Source organism: Brachionichthys hirsutus, unplaced genomic scaffold (genome assembly GCF_040956055.1).
Source record: "Brachionichthys hirsutus isolate HB-005 unplaced genomic scaffold, CSIRO-AGI_Bhir_v1 contig_597, whole genome shotgun sequence".
Classification (NCBI taxonomy): Eukaryota; Metazoa; Chordata; class Actinopteri; order Lophiiformes; family Brachionichthyidae; genus Brachionichthys; species Brachionichthys hirsutus.
In genome coordinates this window covers 805-21831 of record NW_027180815.1, presented here as the reverse complement: position 1 = coordinate 21831, position 21027 = coordinate 805, and the positions used below count along the sequence as shown (strand labels likewise).

Below are 21027 nucleotides of genomic sequence, written 5' to 3'. Positions count from 1 at the left end.
AAACATCTCCATCCGCTATGAGGTCTCCCACTGACTGCGTCTTCTGGAGCCTCCACGTTAGGGCTAATCCCTACCCGCCTTCTCGCGGAAACCTCTACGTTAGGGCTAGCTAAGCCCTACCCGCTTTCCCGAGGAACAAGAAAAAGGGTGTCTTACCTTCAGGCTGGTCTGCTCTGGTTCGGATCCCGTCAACCCGATCCCCAGGGACTGGCACGCGAAGGATTGGCCCCGGAAAAGGGTCTTAGTGAATTAGAGTGTGCACCCTCTAATCAATTCTTCCAAGCCAGCCCACTGCAGACGGGTGTATTGGATCCTGCCGACAACGCCAATTAATGTCAGGTTTGTGACACTGTAAAAGAGAGAAAATCAGAACCAAGCCCCAAAGATTCAACCCAATAACCATTTTCTTGCGGTAAGAAACGAGACTAGTATTCTTTCTTTCAGCAAGGGAGAATGGAGCTGCCCTCTAGCCGTGCCATCGACTCTCCCAGCAAGGGAGAGTGGCTGCTGCTAGCCTCGTCCTCGATTCTCAGAGAAACAGCTCCCCTCCAGCTGGTTTTATTAGCAGATAAGAATGTGTACGTGCGTAAATCACCCAGACATGAAGACTCCAACCTTGAGCAGATAGCACTTCCAGACAACACAAAGTGTTCACTTCTTCAGTCTAGTCAGCATATTAACAGATCTACGATTGTAACATACTTTATGAATATCTTGAGTAAGATTATGAAGGATAAATGGCCATGACATAACTACTGCTACTCGTTGGTGAATTAATGATAAACACATTCGCAGATTTATCTAACATCCGTCCACCCGCCGTCTCGTTAGCGGCTTTCCTCTTGGCTGGCTCCGATTGGCTGCTGAGCTCAGACTTGACCTCTTCCCTCTGGGCTACTTCGACCGCAGCCGGCGGCGGATCCTCCTTTAACTCTGAGCTGACTGTCGGCAGGTGACTCTCCTCCTTCTCCTCCTCCGCCGCCTGGAATTCTGCTCTCTCCTCCTTCCCGTCCTCTTTGTGTTCCTTCTCAGGCGGCGGTCCCACTTCGGCCTGCTCAGTCTCTCTGCTGACCTCTGGTGATGTCGCTGCAGGCGTTGGCACCGGTGATGCTAACACGGTCACCTTGCGGCCCTCGCCGTAGTGCGAGCGGCGCGTCTTCATGGGTTCTGTGGCGCCGGCCGGTTCCTTCAAAGGTGCCTGCGTTGGTTTGGCAGCAGCAGCAGCACGACTGTTCTCCCTGGAGTCCTTTGGATCCTCCAGCGTTCGGGCGACGGGTCCCGATGGATGATTTGGGGACTGGGGTCGGATAAATTCCTCATTCTGATGAGCTTTCGTCAGCTCTTTGGATTCCTCCAAGCTGAGGCCAGAACTAAACAGAGAGAGGAGACACAAAGAAATCAATCCGTAAATGAACCGTAAAGGTAAAACTGAGATTACTTCATAATCTCCACATGGTCTTTCCTGGTTTATCTACAGAACACTACAGGCGAGCTTCTCTATGCTTCATTTCATAATCTGATGCGTAATCCAAACCTACCTTTCCCCGTAATAGTTCTCATAGAAGGCCTCCTTCCAGAGCTCCACCTTCTCCTTCTCGATTTCCTGTCTCATGCGCAGCTGCAGCTCAGGAGTGAATTCCCCTGTAAGGTGAAAGGTGACATCATTTGAACTGCGAGTCCGCTCGGATCGCGGTTAACGGCGGTGGGGAGCGGTGGAACCGACCCTCGGCCAGCCTCTCCTTCCAGGACTGAGCTGCTGATGTGAAGAACTCGTTGTTTAAGGCGGAGCTGGTGACCTTCAGGAGGCCGTCCATACAGGCCTGAGGAAGAGACACAACGCCGTGACGTCATCACCCACAGCCTCTTAGCAGCCATGCTGACAATAACAGCCTTCTCCAAGCTAAGCTATCGCTAGCATTAACTCAACTTGCTCCCAGGTGAGGTTTAGGGTTGCATATGACCGGTGCGTTTGATGCTACCTGCTGGTCGACCTCAGGCAGCAGTCTGAGCAGCCTCTGCTGGCAGTCCGGCGGCAGGACGGAGAAGGTGTGCTTGTTGATAATCGCCCGCAGGTTGGTATTAACCAAGATGGAGTCTGGCGTTTCCACATCTATTTCACACTTGGTGCGTTTCAGCTGCCCTGCAACAAAAGAAGAAAGATAGCATCCAGAACCGTCTCTCTATGGAAAGGTCCAGTTAAAATAGCATAAAGGCTACTTGTAGCATCACTACTGGGAATACGCCACACAAGGCTTTAGCAACACGACTGGTGTCGGTGCGCTGGTGGGCCTTGTAGACCAGGAACTCTTCCTTTAAACCGCTGACGCCCGACTTACCCGCACTGAGACGACCTGACCTCTGGGAAGCCTTCCTCGTGACAACTGGCAGGCACAGGTCTGCTGGGAAGGAAGGGCAGGAGCCTCAGTGATGTCACCACTTCCACAGAGATGCTGCTAATTGTATTAATAAATGATGTGTGGCTGAATTCTTGCGTAGCACCATCAGTTCAGTTAAATCTAACGTCAAGTCCGTGCGATCGGCCTCCCACCCGTCTTGGTAGCGACGTCCGCCATGATGGTTTTCAGGAGCCGTCGGGGGCTGGACAAGGTTGGCATTCCTCCCTGCCTCTGTAACCGGTGTGGTTTACTTCTGCGTTGTGTATTATTTGCTCTGTCGTGGTGGGGAAAGTGGACTCGGGACACAGCGGGATCTTGGGGAGGCGACACCCATTTATTTCTGGCAGGATATAAAAGTAGAATAAAATAAAATTAGCCCCAAAAGTAATCCAGCCCCGTTCTTCCTCAACATGAGGTGTTCATGAGAGGAAGCGGAAGGGGCGGGGCCCGCGTTTTTATAGCGGAGCCTCCAGAAAACCAAAGAAGAAGGTCAGAGGACTAAACCAAAACCAATGAAGAAGAGGGCGGAGGACTAAACCAAAATACAGGGCAATTAAATAAAATACAAATGCTAGGCAACTAAATCAAATTACATAAATACATTTCGAAATATTTACATTACAATATAGAACAAAAACACAAAGACTAAAATAACCAATCTTTGTGACAGGCACTGGCCCACAACTTATCAGGATTTAACCAGGCCATAACAACCCTGTTACATACACCCCCCTTAAATCCTGCTAAATTGTGGGCACAAACTCCTAGAGGTGTTGCGTAGAGAGCAATAGTTCACATCAGTATTAATTACTATCCACTAGGGATCAAGCTCAGAGAAGGGGCGGCCAAACCCTCCAACAGCAAGGACATAAAAGATGCCGTTTACACCTTTGTCAGGTGAACAATGCTCTCACCTTCACAGAACACAAACCTCTACACATAAGCAAGTCAAGACCTACTTCCTAAGCCAACAGTGACTGCCTACCCGGAAAACAGCGTCCTCACCAAAGAGAACAAGGTGACCACAGAACTGGAGTCATCCGCAACCTGATTGTTCATCTCACAAATCAAACGAGCAGGAGGTTTGACTTCTCTTCCAGCCCTTGTCCGTAAAGGTTCAGGCTGCCTGTCAATCACCGCATCACAGGTGACAGCATCCTGGGGCACATGGTCAGAATGCACGAGCAGTTGCGAGCCATCAGCTACTGATGGAGGCTGAGAGGGCGTAACTTGAGGCTCCTCCAAAAGAGAAGAGTGATCACTCGGATCAGACGCCACAGTCTCCACATCAGCATCAACAGACGGGTCAACCACAAGCCCAACATCGTGCTGACTGACATCATCACAAACATCCTCTGTTTGCAACAGCCAATTGATGGTCCTAGTCTCACTGTCCTGCACCTCCACAGGAATCACAGGATCGCCATCCGCCAAAGCGGGGAACTCAGACACGGGCTCACTTGCATCATCAGCTGGGAGGAAATTGACAGGGAGCAGAAGGTTCCTGTGAACAACTTTCACTTTGAGCGTTTCTGGGTCTCTGATAGAATAGACGTTGATACCATGTTTCGCAGAAATCACCTCATACACTGTAGACTCCCATTTGTCTGCCACCTTCCTTTTCCCTCTCTCGCCGCGGTTTGCAAGCAGGACCCGATCCCCCACATTAAGGAAAGAGCATCTCGCTTTACGGTCGTAGTACTTAGTCTGACGTGCTTGCTCCGACGAGCTGCTCTCACGCGCAATACGCGCAGCTTCTGCCAAGTCCCGCCTCAGATTTGCCACAAACTCACGGTGATCAACGACAGGTTTGCTACCAAGCACGTGCTGGAAAACCACATCCACAGGCAACCGTGGGATTCTCCCAAACATGAGGTAAAAGGGCGCAAACCCCGTGGTTTCATGCTCAGTACAATTATAACAAAAGGTGAGCATCTGCAGCATTTGAGGCCACCTAGCCTTCGAGTCGGGGGGCAAAGCACGAATCATGTTTCCAAGAGTTCTGTTGAATGTCTCAGCAATACCATTACCCATCGGGTGGTATGGCGTCGTGTGCGATTTATGGATCCCAGACAGCTTCAAGAGCTCTCTTATGAGCTGGCTCTCAAAATTCGCACCCTGATCTGAATGGATACGCTTGGGGAATCCATAAATGCAGAAAAAGTCATTCCAGAGGCGACGCGCTACCTGTTTTGCAGACTGATTTCTGCAAGGGAAAGCATGCGATAGCTTGGAAAAGTGGTCTGTCACAACCAAAACATCGACACTCCTTTTGTCAGTCTGCTCTGCAGTCCAAAAATCAATGCAAACCAGCTCCATCGGTTCTGAGGTGTGAATGCTTTCGAGAGGAGCACGACCATTTGGCTCTGGAGTTTTACCAACCACGCATCTGAAGCAGTTCTTAACATGATCGACAACGTCCCGCTCCATTCCAATCCAGAAGAATCTCTGCCTGGCCAGGAACAACGTCCGAGCCTGACCTTGATGTCCGGCTGAGTCGTGGAGGCCAGAGAGAACCTGAGACTTCAGTGTGTCTGGAACAACAAACTGATGAACAGACATATTCATTTTTCTGTCCATTTTAGTCCGGTACAACATTCCATCCCTAATAGCCAGTTTGGGCCAGTGCCTGAGTAACTTCCTTACCCCACAGGATTCACTCGCACATTCACGCTTCGTGGGCCTCTTGTGTCTCCGCACATAATAGAGAGTTCTTCTCAGGACTGCATCCTGCTCCTGCATGTTAGAGAGCTGACTTTTCGGCAACAAAGTACAGTCATTTATACAAGCGAGCTGTGGGATGTCCGAGCTGGAACTTCTAATCTGACTCGCTCCACCAGAATCATGAGCGCACAGCACAGCCTGCACATCATCAGGGGACAGCGTCGGTCGCGAAGGAGTCTGGACAGCATCCTCAGACGGACCAACCAGCTGACAGTTGTTAGTCCACCTGAACGCATCTTGGACTCTTTGATCAGCTAGTCCACTGATCTGGTTGAGCAGCGATAAGTATGGCTCTGTGACAAGGCGGTGTGCAATACAAGACTTAACGAACGGTTCCCTGCTAAGTGCATCAGCTACCACGTTCTTAGCACCTGGAACATAGTTAAGATCAAAACTGTAAGCAGCAAGCTTGGACACCCACCTCTGCTCACAAGCGTCCAGTCTGGGTTTAGTCAAAATGTAAGTGAGTGGATTATTATCAGTCCACACAGAAAAAGTCCGTCCCTTCAACCAATGGCTAAATTTGTCACACACTGCCCACTTAAGAGCCAGGAACTCCAGACGGTGTGCTGGATAGTTCAACTGTGCATGAGACAACGTTTTGCTGGCAAAAGCCACAGGTCTGGCGATCTTACCACCAGGTGGCAGCTGTGAGAGTACCGCACCTATACCATCAAAAGAGGCATCCACAGCCAGGATGAAAGGAACATCAAAGTCTGGGTGAGCTAACGTCACACTGTGCACCAAGTCATTTTTCAGAGTTTCAAAAGCCTGTCTACACTCATCAGTCCAGTCAGCGGGAGTCAGTCGCACCACACCCTTCTTAAACTTAGGCTTAGCGCACCTGCCTCTCCCCTTGGGAGTGTTGGACTCAGACACGAGAGCAAACAATGGCCTAGCCTTAGCTGAACAGCCTTCAATAAAGTGGTGGTAATACAGGACCATACCCAAGAATGATCTTATTTTCTTATCACTCGGAGTCTCACCATCCGACTCCATAAGATCAGACTCCTGTACATCACTGATGGCCTGGACTTTACTGGGGTCAGTGCTGACACCTTCAGCACAGACGATGTGACCCAGAAACTTCACCGAACGCTGGAGGAAATGGCACTTCTTGGGAGAGAGCTTAAGGTTGCTAGCAGCCAACCGTGAAAAAACCATCTCTAGACGCTCCAATGCGACCTGTTCAGAGGGCGCAAACACCATGAGATCGTCTAGGTAACACAAGAGGCTGGTAAAGTTCTCATCACCAAATATAGACATCATCATGCGCATGAATGTCGCGGGACTGTTAGTCAAACCTTGCGGCATCCTGTTATACTCATGCAACCCAAACGGGGAGGAGAAAGCTGTGAACCTCTTGTCATCTGAAACCTAATTTTAAATGCCATTACGTGATTCTTTTCAGCAACATTGTCCGCCGTCAGAGCTGAGCTTCAACTTTGATGCCAATAAGCAGCAGAGACAGCTGATCGCCGAGCTGGAGAACAAAAACAGGTACACAAAAATCCGTGTTTTATTCCTTTATGGGTAAAGTATTACGTTTGTAAACTATAGCATTCTCTTCTATTCAGGGAGATTCTCCAGGAGATCCAGCGGCTGCGTTTGGAGCACGAGCAGGCCTGTCAGCCAACCCCAGAAAAAGCCCAACAGAACCCGACCCTTCTGACGGAACTGCGGCTCCTCAGGTACCGTCTGCCTCCAGCAGCGTCCTCTTCACGAGTGTCAGTAGTGAAGCCATTTGAGCTGATTATATAAATGTAGACTCTGCTAATTCAGGAAGGCGTTTTTGAGTTAGCTTTGCGTTTGTGGGGAATGCCGCTGGTAAATTATTTTGTGACCGTCAGAACACACTGAACTGTGTCCTCATCCTGCAGACACAGGAAGGACGAGCTGGAGAGACGCATGTCGGCGCTGCAGGAGAGCCGACGGGAGCTGATGGTGTAGCTGGAGGGCCTCATGAGGCTGCTGAAGGTGAGACCCTCACCTGTTCCCTGCAGGCGGAGATCATGTGAATCACAGGGCGGCGTGCAACAGAAGACGCGTGCCGTATCGTGCATGCAGAAATCCTTTCTTCCTCTTTTCTCTGCCTTAATTCTCTTGCTCTCACTCTTCTTGCCCTCTTTCACTGCTGTCATTTGCTGGCTGATAGGATGAGGAGCAGAAACAGGCTGTAAGTTGTCCTTCATTCAGTTTGCAAGGCTCAACAAGACCGATTAATGAACTTTTTTTGGGGGGGTCAGACAAGTTGAGGGGAGAGGTTTTTTTTGTTAGCCCACATGTCGGGTACCTGCTCCCCTCATCAGTGCTAACGACAGTGAGACGGGTCAGGATAGATAGCTGGACCGGTCTCAACAGAACCAGGAGGCGGAGCTAACCTCGCTGTGGTGTCGAATGTCGTTTCTGACTGTTCTGTCATTTTGTTTGATGTGTTGCAGTCCCAGTCCGGAGGCTCCCCCCATTCCTCCCCGAGTCACGGTGCGAGCTGCTCCATGCCCATGCCCATACGCTCCACCTCGGCGGGGTCCACTCCGACGCACACGCCCCAGGACTGCCTGGCGGGGGTTGGGGGGGACATGCTCGAGGCGTTCGCTCAGGGTGGGGGCAAAAGATTCTTCGTGATAAAACGCGTCCATGAGAAGCAGTGTTTTTTTTGTCGTCCGGGCGTTTGTAGGAGCAGCCCACGGTTTTAATCCGGCGCGCACCTGTGTCTTCCAGGTGTGCCTAGAAACCTCCGGAATGACCTCTTAGCCGCTGCCGACTCGATCACAGACACGGTGTCGTCGCTGGTCAAGGAGCTCCACTCAGGTGAGCTTGTTTTAACCAGCTGGTCCATGCCGCCATTCACCAATGAGCTCATTAATAAAGTTATCTGCAACAGGAAGTGATTCTTCTTCTTCTCTGGACGTGGTAGCATAGATGCCACAGTGGCATGCTGCTACCCTCTACTGGTTGTTATTAAATAATAAATAATGCTTGATTTTACATAGCGCTTTTCTGGACACCCAAAGACGCTCCACGCTGTGCATTATTCATTCACACCATACCTGGTGGTGGTAAGCTACTAGCCGCAGCCACCCTGGGGCAGACTGACAGGAGCGAGGCTGCCATTTGCGCCATCGGCCCTCCTGACCACCACCAACATTCACTCTCTCACAACAGTCACACAGGCAATGTGGGTGAGGTGTCTTGCCCAAGGACACGACGACAGCGGACACATGTGCCGGAACCAGGAATTGAACCGCCAACCTCTCGATCATAGGACGACCAGCTCAACCACCTGCGCCACCGTCGCTGAGATGACCTCCATCCCTCAGGGTCACAGATAAAAGATCTGTCAGCAGATTTTTCTGAAGCCGAATCAGAATCTTATTTTACCGAAATGATATAAGTGCCAAATAAAAAGGCAGCTGGCTACCGTTAACGAACCCCACATCCTGCTTCAGATGCGTTTTTGAGACGTTTCTTCCTATATATTTTTTTTTACAGTGGATGATGGCGGCGATGAAGAGGAGACCAACATGAGGAACGGTGGAGACAGAGGTACGTCTGCTGATGGTGAGCTATGACAACGTAGCAACACGTGGCCCCGCAGCCATTTATTCCTCTTCTGCTGATTAATATCAGACTCTGTGTGCCCTTTGTGTTTGTCCGTTCACAGTGAGAGTACCGAAGCACTGACGATGAAAACACTGCCCAGTCCGCTCACCAGTGGCCCCCGGCATTAGCACGTAGAGTAATGCATGCTGTAACCCAACAGGATTTCACTGTGTGAACCCCCCCCCCCCCCCACACCTTGCAGGTAGCAAGTTGTGTCTAATTATCGAGTGTGTGTGTCGTCCTGTGAACAAAAGCTGCTGTAATGACCCAGCGAGTTCCCTCGTGGCTGCTGAGAGGCTTGCTGTGTTTCGCCCCAACTGTCCCACTGCAGCAGAGCATTCTGTAAATATGGCGCGCACGACACACGGGAACGTCCCAACGGGAACGTCCCAGCGGGAACGTCGGGACACGTTCCCTGTCGTTGCTTTGTGTGAGTAGTGCTAGGTTCGTTTTTGTTGTTGTAGATTTGTTTTTTGCATGAAGTTGCACTTGTGTTGGATGTAAGCAGAGTAAGATGAGCTGCCGGCGCTTCATTGGTTCATGAGGTATCAGGCGTGTGTTTACTTGCTCATCCAGACTCATAGTATGTGAAACCAGACTTCTCACCATCCAGGAAGTCCCCGCCCCCCCGACTGGCAAATATCCTTTAATGTTGACAAAATGTAATTGAAATATATATATATTTTTTTCCATAATTTGGACAATTTTTGGTCTCATAATCTCAGTTATGAGATCCTTTCTTATACATGAGAGTCTAAAAAACAACAACCAATTTTCTCGTCATTTTGAAATGTTTTATCATTATTTCTTTTCAAAACCGTTTCTCATGATGAGATATTTTCTCATTACTACAAGAGCCTGTATCACTTCAAATTACAAGATCTTTTCTGACAAGATTCGTCACATAGTTACGAGACTTTTCTTATTGTGATGATTTTATCATCCATACAAGAATGTTTTCTCATAATTATGGGCTCTAATCCATAAATTAGCAGTCATATTTATAATCGCATCCATCTTATGGTGAAATAGAACATGAAACTGAACTTGTAATCATAGATGAGTTATTGAATGGCTGAAAATATTGATTACTGTTATCACCATGGAGATGGAAAGCATTCCTGCTGTTTTCATGATAATATTGTTTATGTGAATCCTGGAATCGTCTTTTAGTCCAATAAGAAGACCACTGGTATTGGAGTACTGTGTGCCTGTAAACACACCCAGATTGAAATGCTACTATTACTACTAGATGCAACTAAGAGGGCTGCCAGGTTAAGACTAAAAAACTAAACAACCTCTTGTCTCCATGGAAACTGAACTCACCTGACCAGCTGGTAGCCGTGGCATTTATTTTCACACCTGGTGCTGACGTCTGTCCTGAGATCAGCTGATCCGTTCTTTCGTGTAAATTCTAGATTTACACGAAATAATTGAGAAGCACTGGTTTATAGTGATGGTGTTGTTAGTTTTGTACACAAAAAGTCGCTAAATAAGGTAAATACTTTGTTTACTCAGTCAGACGTGTGAACGCAGCTTGGGCGCTTGTGATTGGATGCTAACACCGGGTCCGAACCGGACCTCTTTTACATTTGTATCTTCTGGTTCAGCGTTTTTTTTTGCCAGTGTGATGAATATCTGGGTGGGGGGGTTGATGGTAAAATGTGTTTTCAGGATTTGTGTTCTTGAGGCGGAGCGGGGGGAACTGACGCTCAGCCTTTTCCATTTGTGCCAAACTGCTTGCGGACATTGTGCGTCATACAGGTAAAATATCTCTGCATTAGTCTGTTGTTGTTGTTTATTCACAGAGCAGTTCAAGCGTAATAGTGGGTAAAGACGGGAAATACATTCCAGACCTGCTGGCGGACGCTCGCTGCCATCTAGCCAACGTGGAGGCAATACTGTAAACCTGTCAGACCAAACCCGGGGTGAAACATCCACCTTCATTTGTATAGCCTCCCCCTTGTTGTTATTTATCTGTGTGTGTTCTGTATTTGTTTCTCATGTTGATTTTACAAGTCCTAGTTTTTAATGTCACGACGCCACTGTCTTTTGTAAATAACTGAAATGTGAGATATATTAAAAAAATATTTAAAATATGGATTTTATCGGTGCATTTGTTTTTAACGTTCATTTCCCCTCAGTGTAATGTTAAAGGAACAGTTCACCTAAAATGATTGGTGAACTCTCCTTTTAATCTTAACGTGGTTCTTGCTTCAGAAACTGCATCGATCTATTATTGATCTGTAAACACAAACGACGCCGTCAGCCTTTGCCTCCTACCTAGGTGGGTTGAGGTTGAGTCTCTTCTTCATCCTCCTCCTACGTGGGCGTCCAGGGCATCACGCCACTGTAGGTTGTGTGGCACGCCGCCGCCGCAGGCTGCTGTCCTTGCGTGAACCGCTCAGTCTCACGGACTCTGAGATCACTCCAGATCAATGAACCGGCACATATTTCCCCTCCTCAATCTGCCGTCCATCTGGGCGCTGATCTCCGCCTGGTGGGAGTGTGGGAGAAACTGGTTGGAGTGGGAGGAGTCAACATCGGGCCCCTCTGGAAAATCAAACCAGAAGATCATCTTCCTGCTCCACATCCACTCTGGTCCAGGGTCAAAATCCAGATCCTCCAGATTCTCTTTCTCAAGAAAATTGACCAGCATCTCAAAAACATCTGGAAACTTTCTGAGGACAGTAAAACGCAGTACTGCAAAATACACGAATGGCCCGAGGCTGCTTCGGGCCCCTCAGCCACCAGGGGCCCATAAACGCAGCAAATAAAAACGGGACGTCTCCTCGGGTTCCTGTTCTTGACATCAGATCATTAATAACACCTGTTTTACTTTGTACCTGCATGCTGTGATCCATCAGGTACCAGCAAAACATCGGTTTATTCAAATATTTAAAAAGGAATACTTGATTTGGGTCGATAAAGAAGATTGACAGGTGAGTTTATCACAAGTCTTTCTTAGAAGTACTTGTTTACTTGTACTAAATACATTTTTTATTACAATTTGTGTCGCAGCAGGTCAAGCCTCCAGCTGAGGGTCACAACTGTCAAGAATAGCTGAGCATAAATTGACCAATCAGGGCAGAGCAGTAATGTGATTGGTGGTGTGATCAGCGGTCTCTAACTGTACCCGGCTTGTTTCTACCTTCCATTAAAGAAGATTTGTCATTTTTCTTATGGAAAATTGATCTCTTTTTTAACGATTTGCGCGGGAACACTTCTCAGATCACTCTTCTGGATGTTTCTGCATCGTTTCGGTGTTTCGGTGTTGGTGCAGATGAAGCTGTCGGGTCAGGAGGTCATGATAAAGTTTTTTATTGCTGGTCTTGCATCTCCTCCCCCTGCAGTCGGCGGGGTTTAGGACCCTGCGTGCGCCTCCGACCGTCTGCAGGCCCCTGCAGTGAGAGCGGTGCATCTGGAGGAGACCTGGCCGGCTGGGGAGGCGGAGGACGGGGAGAGAAGAGGAAGGAGGCTCCGGGAGCAAGAGAGACGGAAAGGGTCAGGCCTGGGACTCGGGACAAATCGGGTAAGGAGCATTTAAAGGCGTTCTACGCGGCGCGCTGGCGCGCAGCGTTTTACGTGGTACGGCGGCGACCAGACCGTGAAGGAGCGGAAGGCGCTCGGTGAAAGGAGGAAATCTGCTTCTGCAGATTGCGACGTGCATTTCAGCCTGATTTAAGCAGCACAGAACCAGAACCGATATTTGGACCCGCGCGTATTTGGTCTCCGGTTTCACCCTGCAGACCCTCCCGTTGTCTAAAAGTTTATTTTTGACGCACGGCTAAAAATAAAGGCATGGCATGATGCGGGCTGTGGTTGTAGCCTGGTGGAAATGCAGTGACTGATCGATTATCCAGCGTCCTGATGTTTGGAGCAGCGGCTCGTTAGGCCTCCGAAATCAATCGGAACCGGCTGTCATCGATCTGGATTCCACCTCCAGAGGCCGTCCTACACGGTTTTTAGACGCATTTCTCCTGCGTGCTGAGCGCCGACTGCTGCATTTACGCAAATCCAGATGTTTAAGATAGAAGTAGAATTAAAAGAAAAGAAAAATGCATCCCTAAATTACTTTGGATTCATTTCTGCTGCGCAGTAGAGGCCACTTCAGTCGGCCACTGTACATGCATCATGCATGTGCAGTGGCCCCGGCCCTATAGGCGGCCATACGGTGTCCTATAGTAGCCTGTGAGGCTCCTATACGCGTGTCCAACAAAAGGAAAGCAGAAACAGCCTCTGGAAGCACCAAATGTTTCAGGACTTGTCATAACACCGCTGTGCTCCTCTGTCTGCAGGACACAAGAAGGACCATCTCTCATTTCTTTAGTTTCTTTTGAGTTGATTTCCCACATCAGCCCCACGGATCATGCCGTCCAACGCCGTCACCAACAGCAACACGGACTTCACCGACTCGCCCGGAAGCAGAACGGTAGGTGATGTCACGGCAGAGGCTCACCTGAAGCTCAGGTGTCGCTTGGAACAGCGGGACAGAGGTTAGATGATGACGTCGTTGTCTGTTTGGAGGGAGGGGCTAAATCACAAGTTGTAGTTGATGCATATTTAGTCAAATTAATGTTTGGAATTTAGATTTGTAAGCAGATTAATCTGGACTGGATAAATCTGTGTCTGTGATTTAAAGCGTTTCTAAACCAAATATGGACAAACGCAGGACGGGAGAAAACAGGAAGTGAACTTGAACCAATCAGGTGGCCTTACTTTACGTGGGATGAGGCTGATTTGAATAGAGTGACATCATCAATGATGCCAATCAATGACGCGTACTCGAGGTAGGATGCGGTCTGAGGACTGGTCCATCAATAATGTACATTAAGCACACATCAGAGCCTGATCTGGATCTGTTGATCTAGAATGTTGTAAGATTTAATCCAGACTGACACCAGATCAGAGCGGAGCTGAAACTGATCCAGGAGTCAGATTTATCTTCCAAAGTTCCTGATCTGGATCCTGGAGAAAACTTCTACCAGTGAAATGCAGTCTGTCTAGAATAACTATCGGACTATTAACGGGACCGATGTGATCCAGATTCTCCTGGTCCAGGAGTCACATGATGAGGGTCAGCCAATCATGGGGCCGGTGAATTTAGGGGACATCCTGGAGGTGGACTGAGCTGTCGCCGGCGTTCAGAGACTCGCTCGAGTGAAATGAATCCCTGTAGTGAATATTGGTGTGTTGCATTTCACGATGAAGAGATGAAGACGACCTCATCATCAGTGTGTGAAGCTGCAGCGTCACCCGGGCTGCGTCACGTGACATCTGTAATGGTTGTCGGTGACGTGGGCGTTGGCTGCTGGTGGAATGGCGTGTGTGTGTGTGTAGGGGGGTGGTTGTCCTCTTCTTCCATGTTCCCATTACACATTGCTGCCCGTTGTGTTGTTGCCAGGCAACAGACATTGCCTTAAATAACCGTCAGTGGGGAAGCGGCGCTCAGATATTGACGATGTGACGGAGTTCACTCCGGGCTGCGTCTCCTTCTTCGCCGCTGCTGTGAGAAAACGTGACGGGCGCAGAGTCTCGTCTCCGCCCAGCGCGGCGGCTGAACGGCGTGTTCCTGCAGGCGTGAACATGCTACCGTGTGAGCGGCTCCCAAATGAGCCCGCTCTCAAACATGCTATTATCTATGCTAATTCTGCTGCCCTGACAGAAGAACGGAACCCCTCCCCTCCCCACCAGCACCACCCCTCCCAGCTCTGTCCGTCATCTATCCAGGCATTCCACGACGGCCCAGCCGCCATCTTTCTCTAACCGCTTCTAGTTTAGCGAGGCTGTGGACCTGGTGCTGGAGGTCCTGTTCAGTAATGTCCAATGTCAGAGTGTCTCCGTTAGGGTCGTCTTCAGGTTCCTGGTGGGGGGCATCTTTCGTGGAGGGAGAAAGGGGGAGGCAGGGCCATTCAGCATCCTCGTGATGATGTCACGGGGTGATTTGTCAATGGCAGGTCGACATCCATCTCCTCAGTCCTTCCCTGCATGTGTGGTCGGAACCGCCAAAAGCTGAAACGCACCAGGTCTGGAATGTAATGTTGGTGAAAGGACAACAGGATTCCAGGAGGCTGAACGATGGTTTCGTTATTTTGACAGGGTGAGAGCACGAGACCGAACATGGACCTGATGATGGACCTGATGATGGACAAGAGGGCAGAGAAAAGTAGTCCCTCCTCTAAAGCTGGCAAGCCTGGAATGAAGCGCAAGCAGTTTCTAGTGAGTTTGTACAAGCCTGTCTGCCTGCCTGTCTGCCTGCCTGCCTGCCTGTCTGTCCGTCTTATCTGGTCTGTTTCACTCTCTGAACCTGGACTGTGTGTTGAACCTTCTGGATGTGTAGAAGAAAGCCGTTGCCATGGTAACACATGTGTCCATGTTGACTGGAGGGATGTGAGGTAGGGAGGCGGTAGCAGGAAAGATGACTGGACATTGAATAGCCCTTCAGATCTGCATTTGTTGGACGTGTCCTCCGCACCCGGGTCACGTGATCGCTGCGATCTCATTGGTTCCCTGAGATGAGACGAGATGGGCTGTGACCTCGCGTCCTCAATGTTTGCTGAGCACCGTCTGATGGATGGCGGACGCCTCCCGAGGCGGGCCTGAAGCCTCGGCGCCGCCCTCATCCGTCTCATCTCGCAGGACGTGCTCCACTTTCTGCTCCCAGATTCCCAGTAATGGGATTGTCACAGGAAATGTTTTTCCGTGTGGCTATTTTTGGGCAGGAGCAGTCGGCGTGATCGCCTTCCTGCGCCGCTCCGGGTTGACAATAATCTTTTCTAGGTCTCACTTCTTATTTTAGGCAGGAGGAGGCAAAGGGAACGTTAGGTTGCCTTTTACTCCTGTGCATAGAATGAAACGGTTCTTCCGGCCATTCCAACATTCCTGACGTGTTTTTGCGACGCTGTAATGCTAACTGCACGGCCACAGGAAGCTCAGTCCTGCACCTGATGGGATCTCCTCCTCACTCCTGAGTTAATGCCTCTACGTGACATTCACTGGAGGTTTGCAGCTGCTTTAATAGAGCTGAGAGGGGAACAATCTGAGGGGATTAAGGGATGGATTTAATCTTATCTAATGCCTGTAATTCACTTTTTTTTCTCTCCAAATGGCTCGTTTAGCCTCTCGCTCTGATAACAGCAGCCATTTTATCGTTGCTTGCTGCAAACATTTAAATGCAAAGACATCAGCTTTGAACGAGCTCCAGGCTGGATTTATTTTTAATTCTGTCCTGTCGATCCAGACGGCAGAAAAGAAAGACGAAATGAATGGTTGGATGGTTTCTCTGACGGGTTTTGTGTGTTAGCCGTCCAGTGATGCATCATCTGTTGTCCTCCTCCCACAGGAGCTTTTCTAAAAGCTGCTAGGATGCTAACAGTTCTTCTCCTTGACTGCAGGTCGAGAGCTGCAGCTCTCTGAGACCCGGCGTGGCCTCCTCCGGGGCGGGCAGGCCGTCCATGGCACCGGCCCACAACGGAGATGTCGGCGGGCACAGAGACAGGACGTCCGACGCCTGCTTCCCCAAACAGGAGAAGAGGGACGTGGAGAATGGGATCCCCAGAGACGGCTCTCAGAGCCGGAGCCCGTCTCAGGAGAATGGATTTCTGCCCAGCCAGGAAGACCAAGACTCAGACAAGGACAAAGACGACAGCTCGACGCCGCCGCGCAAGAAACGAGGGAGGCGGAAGCTGGAGCGCCCAACGAAATGTGAGCTTCTATTGGCTTCGGCCACTTTCAGACAATTTAGCGTGACCAATTCGCCTAAGTTGCATGTTTTTGGGAGGAACCCACACAGAAAGGCCCAAAGTTTGATTTGAACCTGTGACCTTCCTGCTGTGAGGCGCTGCTGCCTCACAGTCGTACTATAGTACGTTTAATTAAAATGTACATGGAGAAGTGAATCTGCAGCAGCCTGGAGCAGATAACGTAAGAGGGCAAATTAGGGAGGAGGTGCTGACAGCTAGTTTTCAGTGCACGATGGAGATTAGCTAAATCACTTTGCCCCCCACCCCCACTCCTTAGTCACGTGTCTCCACTCTTGGCATCAAAGACTTCGGCTATGACCTTGATAAATAGTCCAGTCAGTAAAGTGCAGGGAAGAGCCACTGCTCTCTTGGCAACCTGCCTCTAGTTGGGAGCCGGTGGGTCTCTGTTGTGGGCGCCCCCCCATTTGGGGGCCCAGAGCTCGTTATAAACCGAGTCTGCACTTCACTGTTCACCTGATCTGGGATCGTTCTTCACTCCAGAGCAGAACTCTTTTCTGTCTCAAACAGCTCTGTCAGAAAAGCCTCTGATAACGAAAACTGAATTCATTGTGTGCACGCACATCTTGTGCACGTTTTTGGACTGTGATGTCAGATTTCTTCCAGAAGCATTTCTGTACTTGATTACAGAACCACACAAACTGCGCAGGATTGACCGGATGGCCTATTTCGCTGTTTTTGGGTTAAGGACCCAAACCCGCCATAATAGTGTAGAAACACGGCAAAAGTGAGTTTTTCATAATATGGGACCTTTAAGAGATATAACATGCAACATATCGTGTCTCACTTCCCTAGCTTGTTGGCTTGCTGCGCTAAAAAGAAATGTGAGATGATTTGTGCGTCGCTAGCACGCGCCGATGATATAGCGCAATGACAACATTTTGTGTCTGTGCATTTTATTGACTTTTAAAAAGCAAGAAAAACACGAGACCACGGAGTTCACGCCAGGAGTTTATTTTGGGTCAGTGGGGCAATAATTTTCTGCACCTGACCACAACGTGCCCATGGGTGCAGGTATGTTTACTGCTTATGTAAGCGTTGGCACACTGGGCGGGGGTCAGGGGCGAGCAAAGCCGCAATTCAGAAAAAACATGCCCGATTGCTCAGTGGTGTGTGTTAAATCACTTTGGTTGCTCCGTGGCATCTTCAGGCACCCTAAATAGACGTGCAGAGAGATTTTAAACCCGGTACCACACGAATTCACTCACAGAAAGGATCGATAGTCGACTAAACAGGGCGTCTATTATCCACCCAGAGGTCACAGGAAGGATTTTGGGCTCCGGATCGAGCGGGATATGAGACCTGGAACAAGCTCCAAACCCGGCGAGGTGTTCTTTGTGTGGGCAATGTTAACCAGCTCCTCTCACAAACCCAACGACCTTGGCTTGCTGTGCCGCCTCAGCCAGACCAGACCAGCACTGAAAGAGGGGGGGCTACACATGGAACTGTAATGAAGAGGCTGCTTAGAGAGCTCACTGTTGTCGGGACAGGCCTGTAGGGTACTTCACCGACAGGCCGGAGCGGGCAGCGTAGAAAACACACCGCCTAAAGTCGTCCTTGGCTTCTCAGGGTTCAAGTGTTACGATAGCGTTTGGACTCGGTGGGGCCGCCGGGGTAATTTAGGCCGCAGCTGCTTGAATGATGTGTTTATGCTTCTATTTCTGCTGCTGGATCCTAAATCCTGACTGACTGCTGTCCTGGTGTTTCAGTTTGGGTGGGGTCCATACGCACCCTGGCTCACCTCTCGCGGCTCGGCTGAACGCAGCAAAACAATGAAGAATGAATAACGCGCTCCCGCCGTGGGCTGCCACATCTTAAATCACGCTTTAGATTTTACCGTGTTCCAAGCCCTTTTATTAGACTGTGGTTTCATATCTATTTTTTTTTACCCTGTGGCTTTTGTTTTGGCCCTCCCACCGTGTGTGTGTGTGTGTGGGGGGGGGTTCCTTCCCGAGGAAAATATTTGTCCTTCAATGAAACTACTAGCATTGAGTAGTAGCTGAAAGAAAGCGTGGATTTCTGTCCTGGAAGAAGTGCAAAGTTCACCCAAATAAATGTCTGATCAGTTAGCTCATGCTGCAGAGGGTGACCTCTGAACTAATAGATCATGTGGCCTGTTGACGAAGCAGATGCTTCTTCTTTTTTGCAAAAGAATAGTTAGTTCTTCATCAGCAATTACTGATTAATTAATAATTAATTAATTACTTGCTGATGCAGTTTGATTTTTCAGTGCTCAGCTCCTTTTAAAAAGGAGTATTTGAATTTTCAGACATTCTTCTGTAATTGCCACAGAATAGTTTGTTGTATTTTAATTTCTACAGAAGAATATTTATTTTATTATTATTATTATAATAAAAAAAAAGGAATTGTATAAATCTCATCACTTCTCATCCCCTGCCTATGAATGATTCGGGACGTCCGTTTTTGTCCCTTGTCTCTTGTCCAGATGTGGAGCACAAGGAGGAGGACGGAGCCGTTTCAGTCAAGTCCGAGGTAAGAGTCCTGCTGTGTTTGTTCTTTGTTTTCAGCTTTTCAGCGTGTGGCATCTTTCGATCTGACGCACGTCTCCTGCTACAAACCGCGAGTAAAGCGGATTCAATTCTTCAACCGTCATCCCCATCCAGTGTCTCTTCTCTTTCCTCCTCAGCTGCTCAGTTGTTGGACGAGGTTATATTGATGTTTTTTTTTTGCGGATTGCTTGAACTGCAGCTAGAAAATAATGATTTGAAAATAATATATTTCTTGACGAGGATATTGACATGTCTTTGGATAAACCCGAGTCAGCAAGCGGTTAGCTTGGTTTAGCTTATATTAGCATGGAGTGAAAATGGCATCATGAATGGTGTAGTTTGGGCGTGGGCTCTCGTTGGGGCCTCTTGGTGCCCTTCTCTGTGCCTCTGGAGGAAATGGTACCTCATGGCGGATGGATCTGAAATATCAAATACACTTGGGAGCGCCTCGTATCTGTTTGACCTTGAAGGTGTTGCCAGGGAATTGATCACACGGCAGCATGAATCGTCATCTTAAAAAAAAAAAAAAAGATTTAGAACCCGCAGAGTTCCCACTTGACAGATTAGGTAACATCAAATCTGGATGCTTCCACGTGAGAGAAGAGCAGTAGCTAACTCTTTTGTTTCAACACCTTAAACAGGGAGATCGAGGCAGGCTGCGAGGGGGAGTTGGTTGGGAGATCAGCCTTCGTCAGAGGCCCGTGCCCAGAATAACCTTCCAGGCTGGTGACCCTTATTACATTAGCAAGCGGACCAGAGAGGAGTGGCTGGCCAAGTGGAAGTCGGAGGTGAGTACCGCAGCGCTGTCCAGCCACCGTAGGGGGTATCAGGGCGAGAGTCAGGCATCGTCTCGAGCTGCCAGGGTCGGAGACGGCTCTGAACTTGTCTTCACGGCCAAGTGTATTTGATGGCTCATTTGATATCTCTTGACGGTACCATTTGTTTTGGGGGATCTCTTTGGGTCGTGCACCCGAGTTTGGATTTGCATCGTCCTTCCTGTGGTGGCGTGAAGCTGCAGCCGAGGCTGAATCAACTGGACTTCTTCTTTAAGGTTTCACCTCTGATCCGGGACAGATTCTGGTATTTGGCCGTCTGCCAAGGCGTCACCACCTGTTGTGACTTAAGGTCGTTTTTTATTACAGCGAGTCAGTACGAGTCGTCGTGCCAAAGACTTCAGGGATGCAGATGGGCAAATGCAAGACAAAAAAACGGGAAGTCGTCTGCAACAAAAAAAAATTAAAATCCATTTTGCAATTGAAATAGTTTGAAATGAAAGGCGTTACTTTTTTGGCGGTTTGGTTTACGCGTCCTGCTCGGGTGTCTGAACCGTCTTAGACGGACCAAGCTTCATTTGTCGTAGTAGAAAACAAAATTAAATTAAATGTGCAAATGAAGGCGAGAAGGGGGGCATCGGATCCTTCCACCGAGGCCCTGCAGTCCCTTTAACCTTTTTTTGTGACAGGCCAGAGGGCGGCCATTGTGATGCGGCCTGGGCCTGATCTTGGATCCGGGTCGAGTTGAATTAAAAGGGCAGTCGGGTTTTGATTCATGATGTCACTGATTTAGATGCCTGCAGAGCCAATTAGAGAACGGAGTCTGGCGTAGATGGCGGCAGCTCAGTGACCTGATTGGTCGGGCAAATGAGCTTCAGGTCGTCCTTCATGTCCTCTGTAACGGAGGCTCATTAAACACAGAGTCTGTGTCTTATTTAAATAACAATTCGGGGGGGGGGGGGTTCCTCCTCGCCGCCCCCCTTCCCCGGGTTGTAATAGGATCCGTGCCGTGGATGCTGCCCAAATTAGATGGCGAAGGATTGCCTGAACTCCCCACAGAGACCAGCGTCTCCTCTGTTGCCCCGCCTCTCACTGTCGTCCCTCGAGCCTCGGGCCTCCAACATGTCTCTACAGCCCCGGAGACGAGCGGCTTTCACGCTGTCCTCTCGGCACAGTGACTTACGTTTGCTCTTATTCATACGTATTTGTTTGACGTGCCTTAAATCTCTGCTCTGCCATGCAAGCGTGACGGCAGATAGGA

General features: G+C 49.3%; 2 protein-coding genes and 1 pseudogene across 2 annotated transcripts; 2 read left to right on the top strand and 1 right to left on the bottom strand.

Annotated features, from left to right (window-relative positions):
- Positions 1–816: 816 nt before the first annotated feature.
- On the bottom strand, positions 817–6389 carry LOC137916759 (putative Polycomb group protein ASXL2; the record flags this gene model as incomplete). Its single annotated transcript, XM_068759724.1, has 8 exons — positions 6107–6389; positions 3788–3868; positions 2549–2710; positions 2337–2396; positions 1980–2140; positions 1724–1820; positions 1539–1641; positions 817–1370 (listed from the first exon to the last, which is right to left on the bottom strand). Coding segments are annotated over exons 1-8 (1501 nt in total), but the record flags the coding sequence as incomplete, so codon positions are not given.
- Position 6390: 1 nt separating this feature from the next.
- Positions 6391–8804, top strand: LOC137916758 (dystrobrevin beta-like; annotated as a pseudogene).
- A 3345-nt stretch (positions 8805–12149) lies between these two features.
- LOC137916760 (DNA (cytosine-5)-methyltransferase 3A-like) lies at positions 12150–19781 on the top strand (the record flags this gene model as incomplete). Its single annotated transcript, XM_068759725.1, has 6 exons — positions 12150–12255; positions 13022–13155; positions 14823–14942; positions 16118–16427; positions 18930–18976; positions 19635–19781. Coding segments are annotated over exons 2-6 (687 nt in total), but the record flags the coding sequence as incomplete, so codon positions are not given.
- Positions 19782–21027: the final 1246 nt, after the last annotated feature.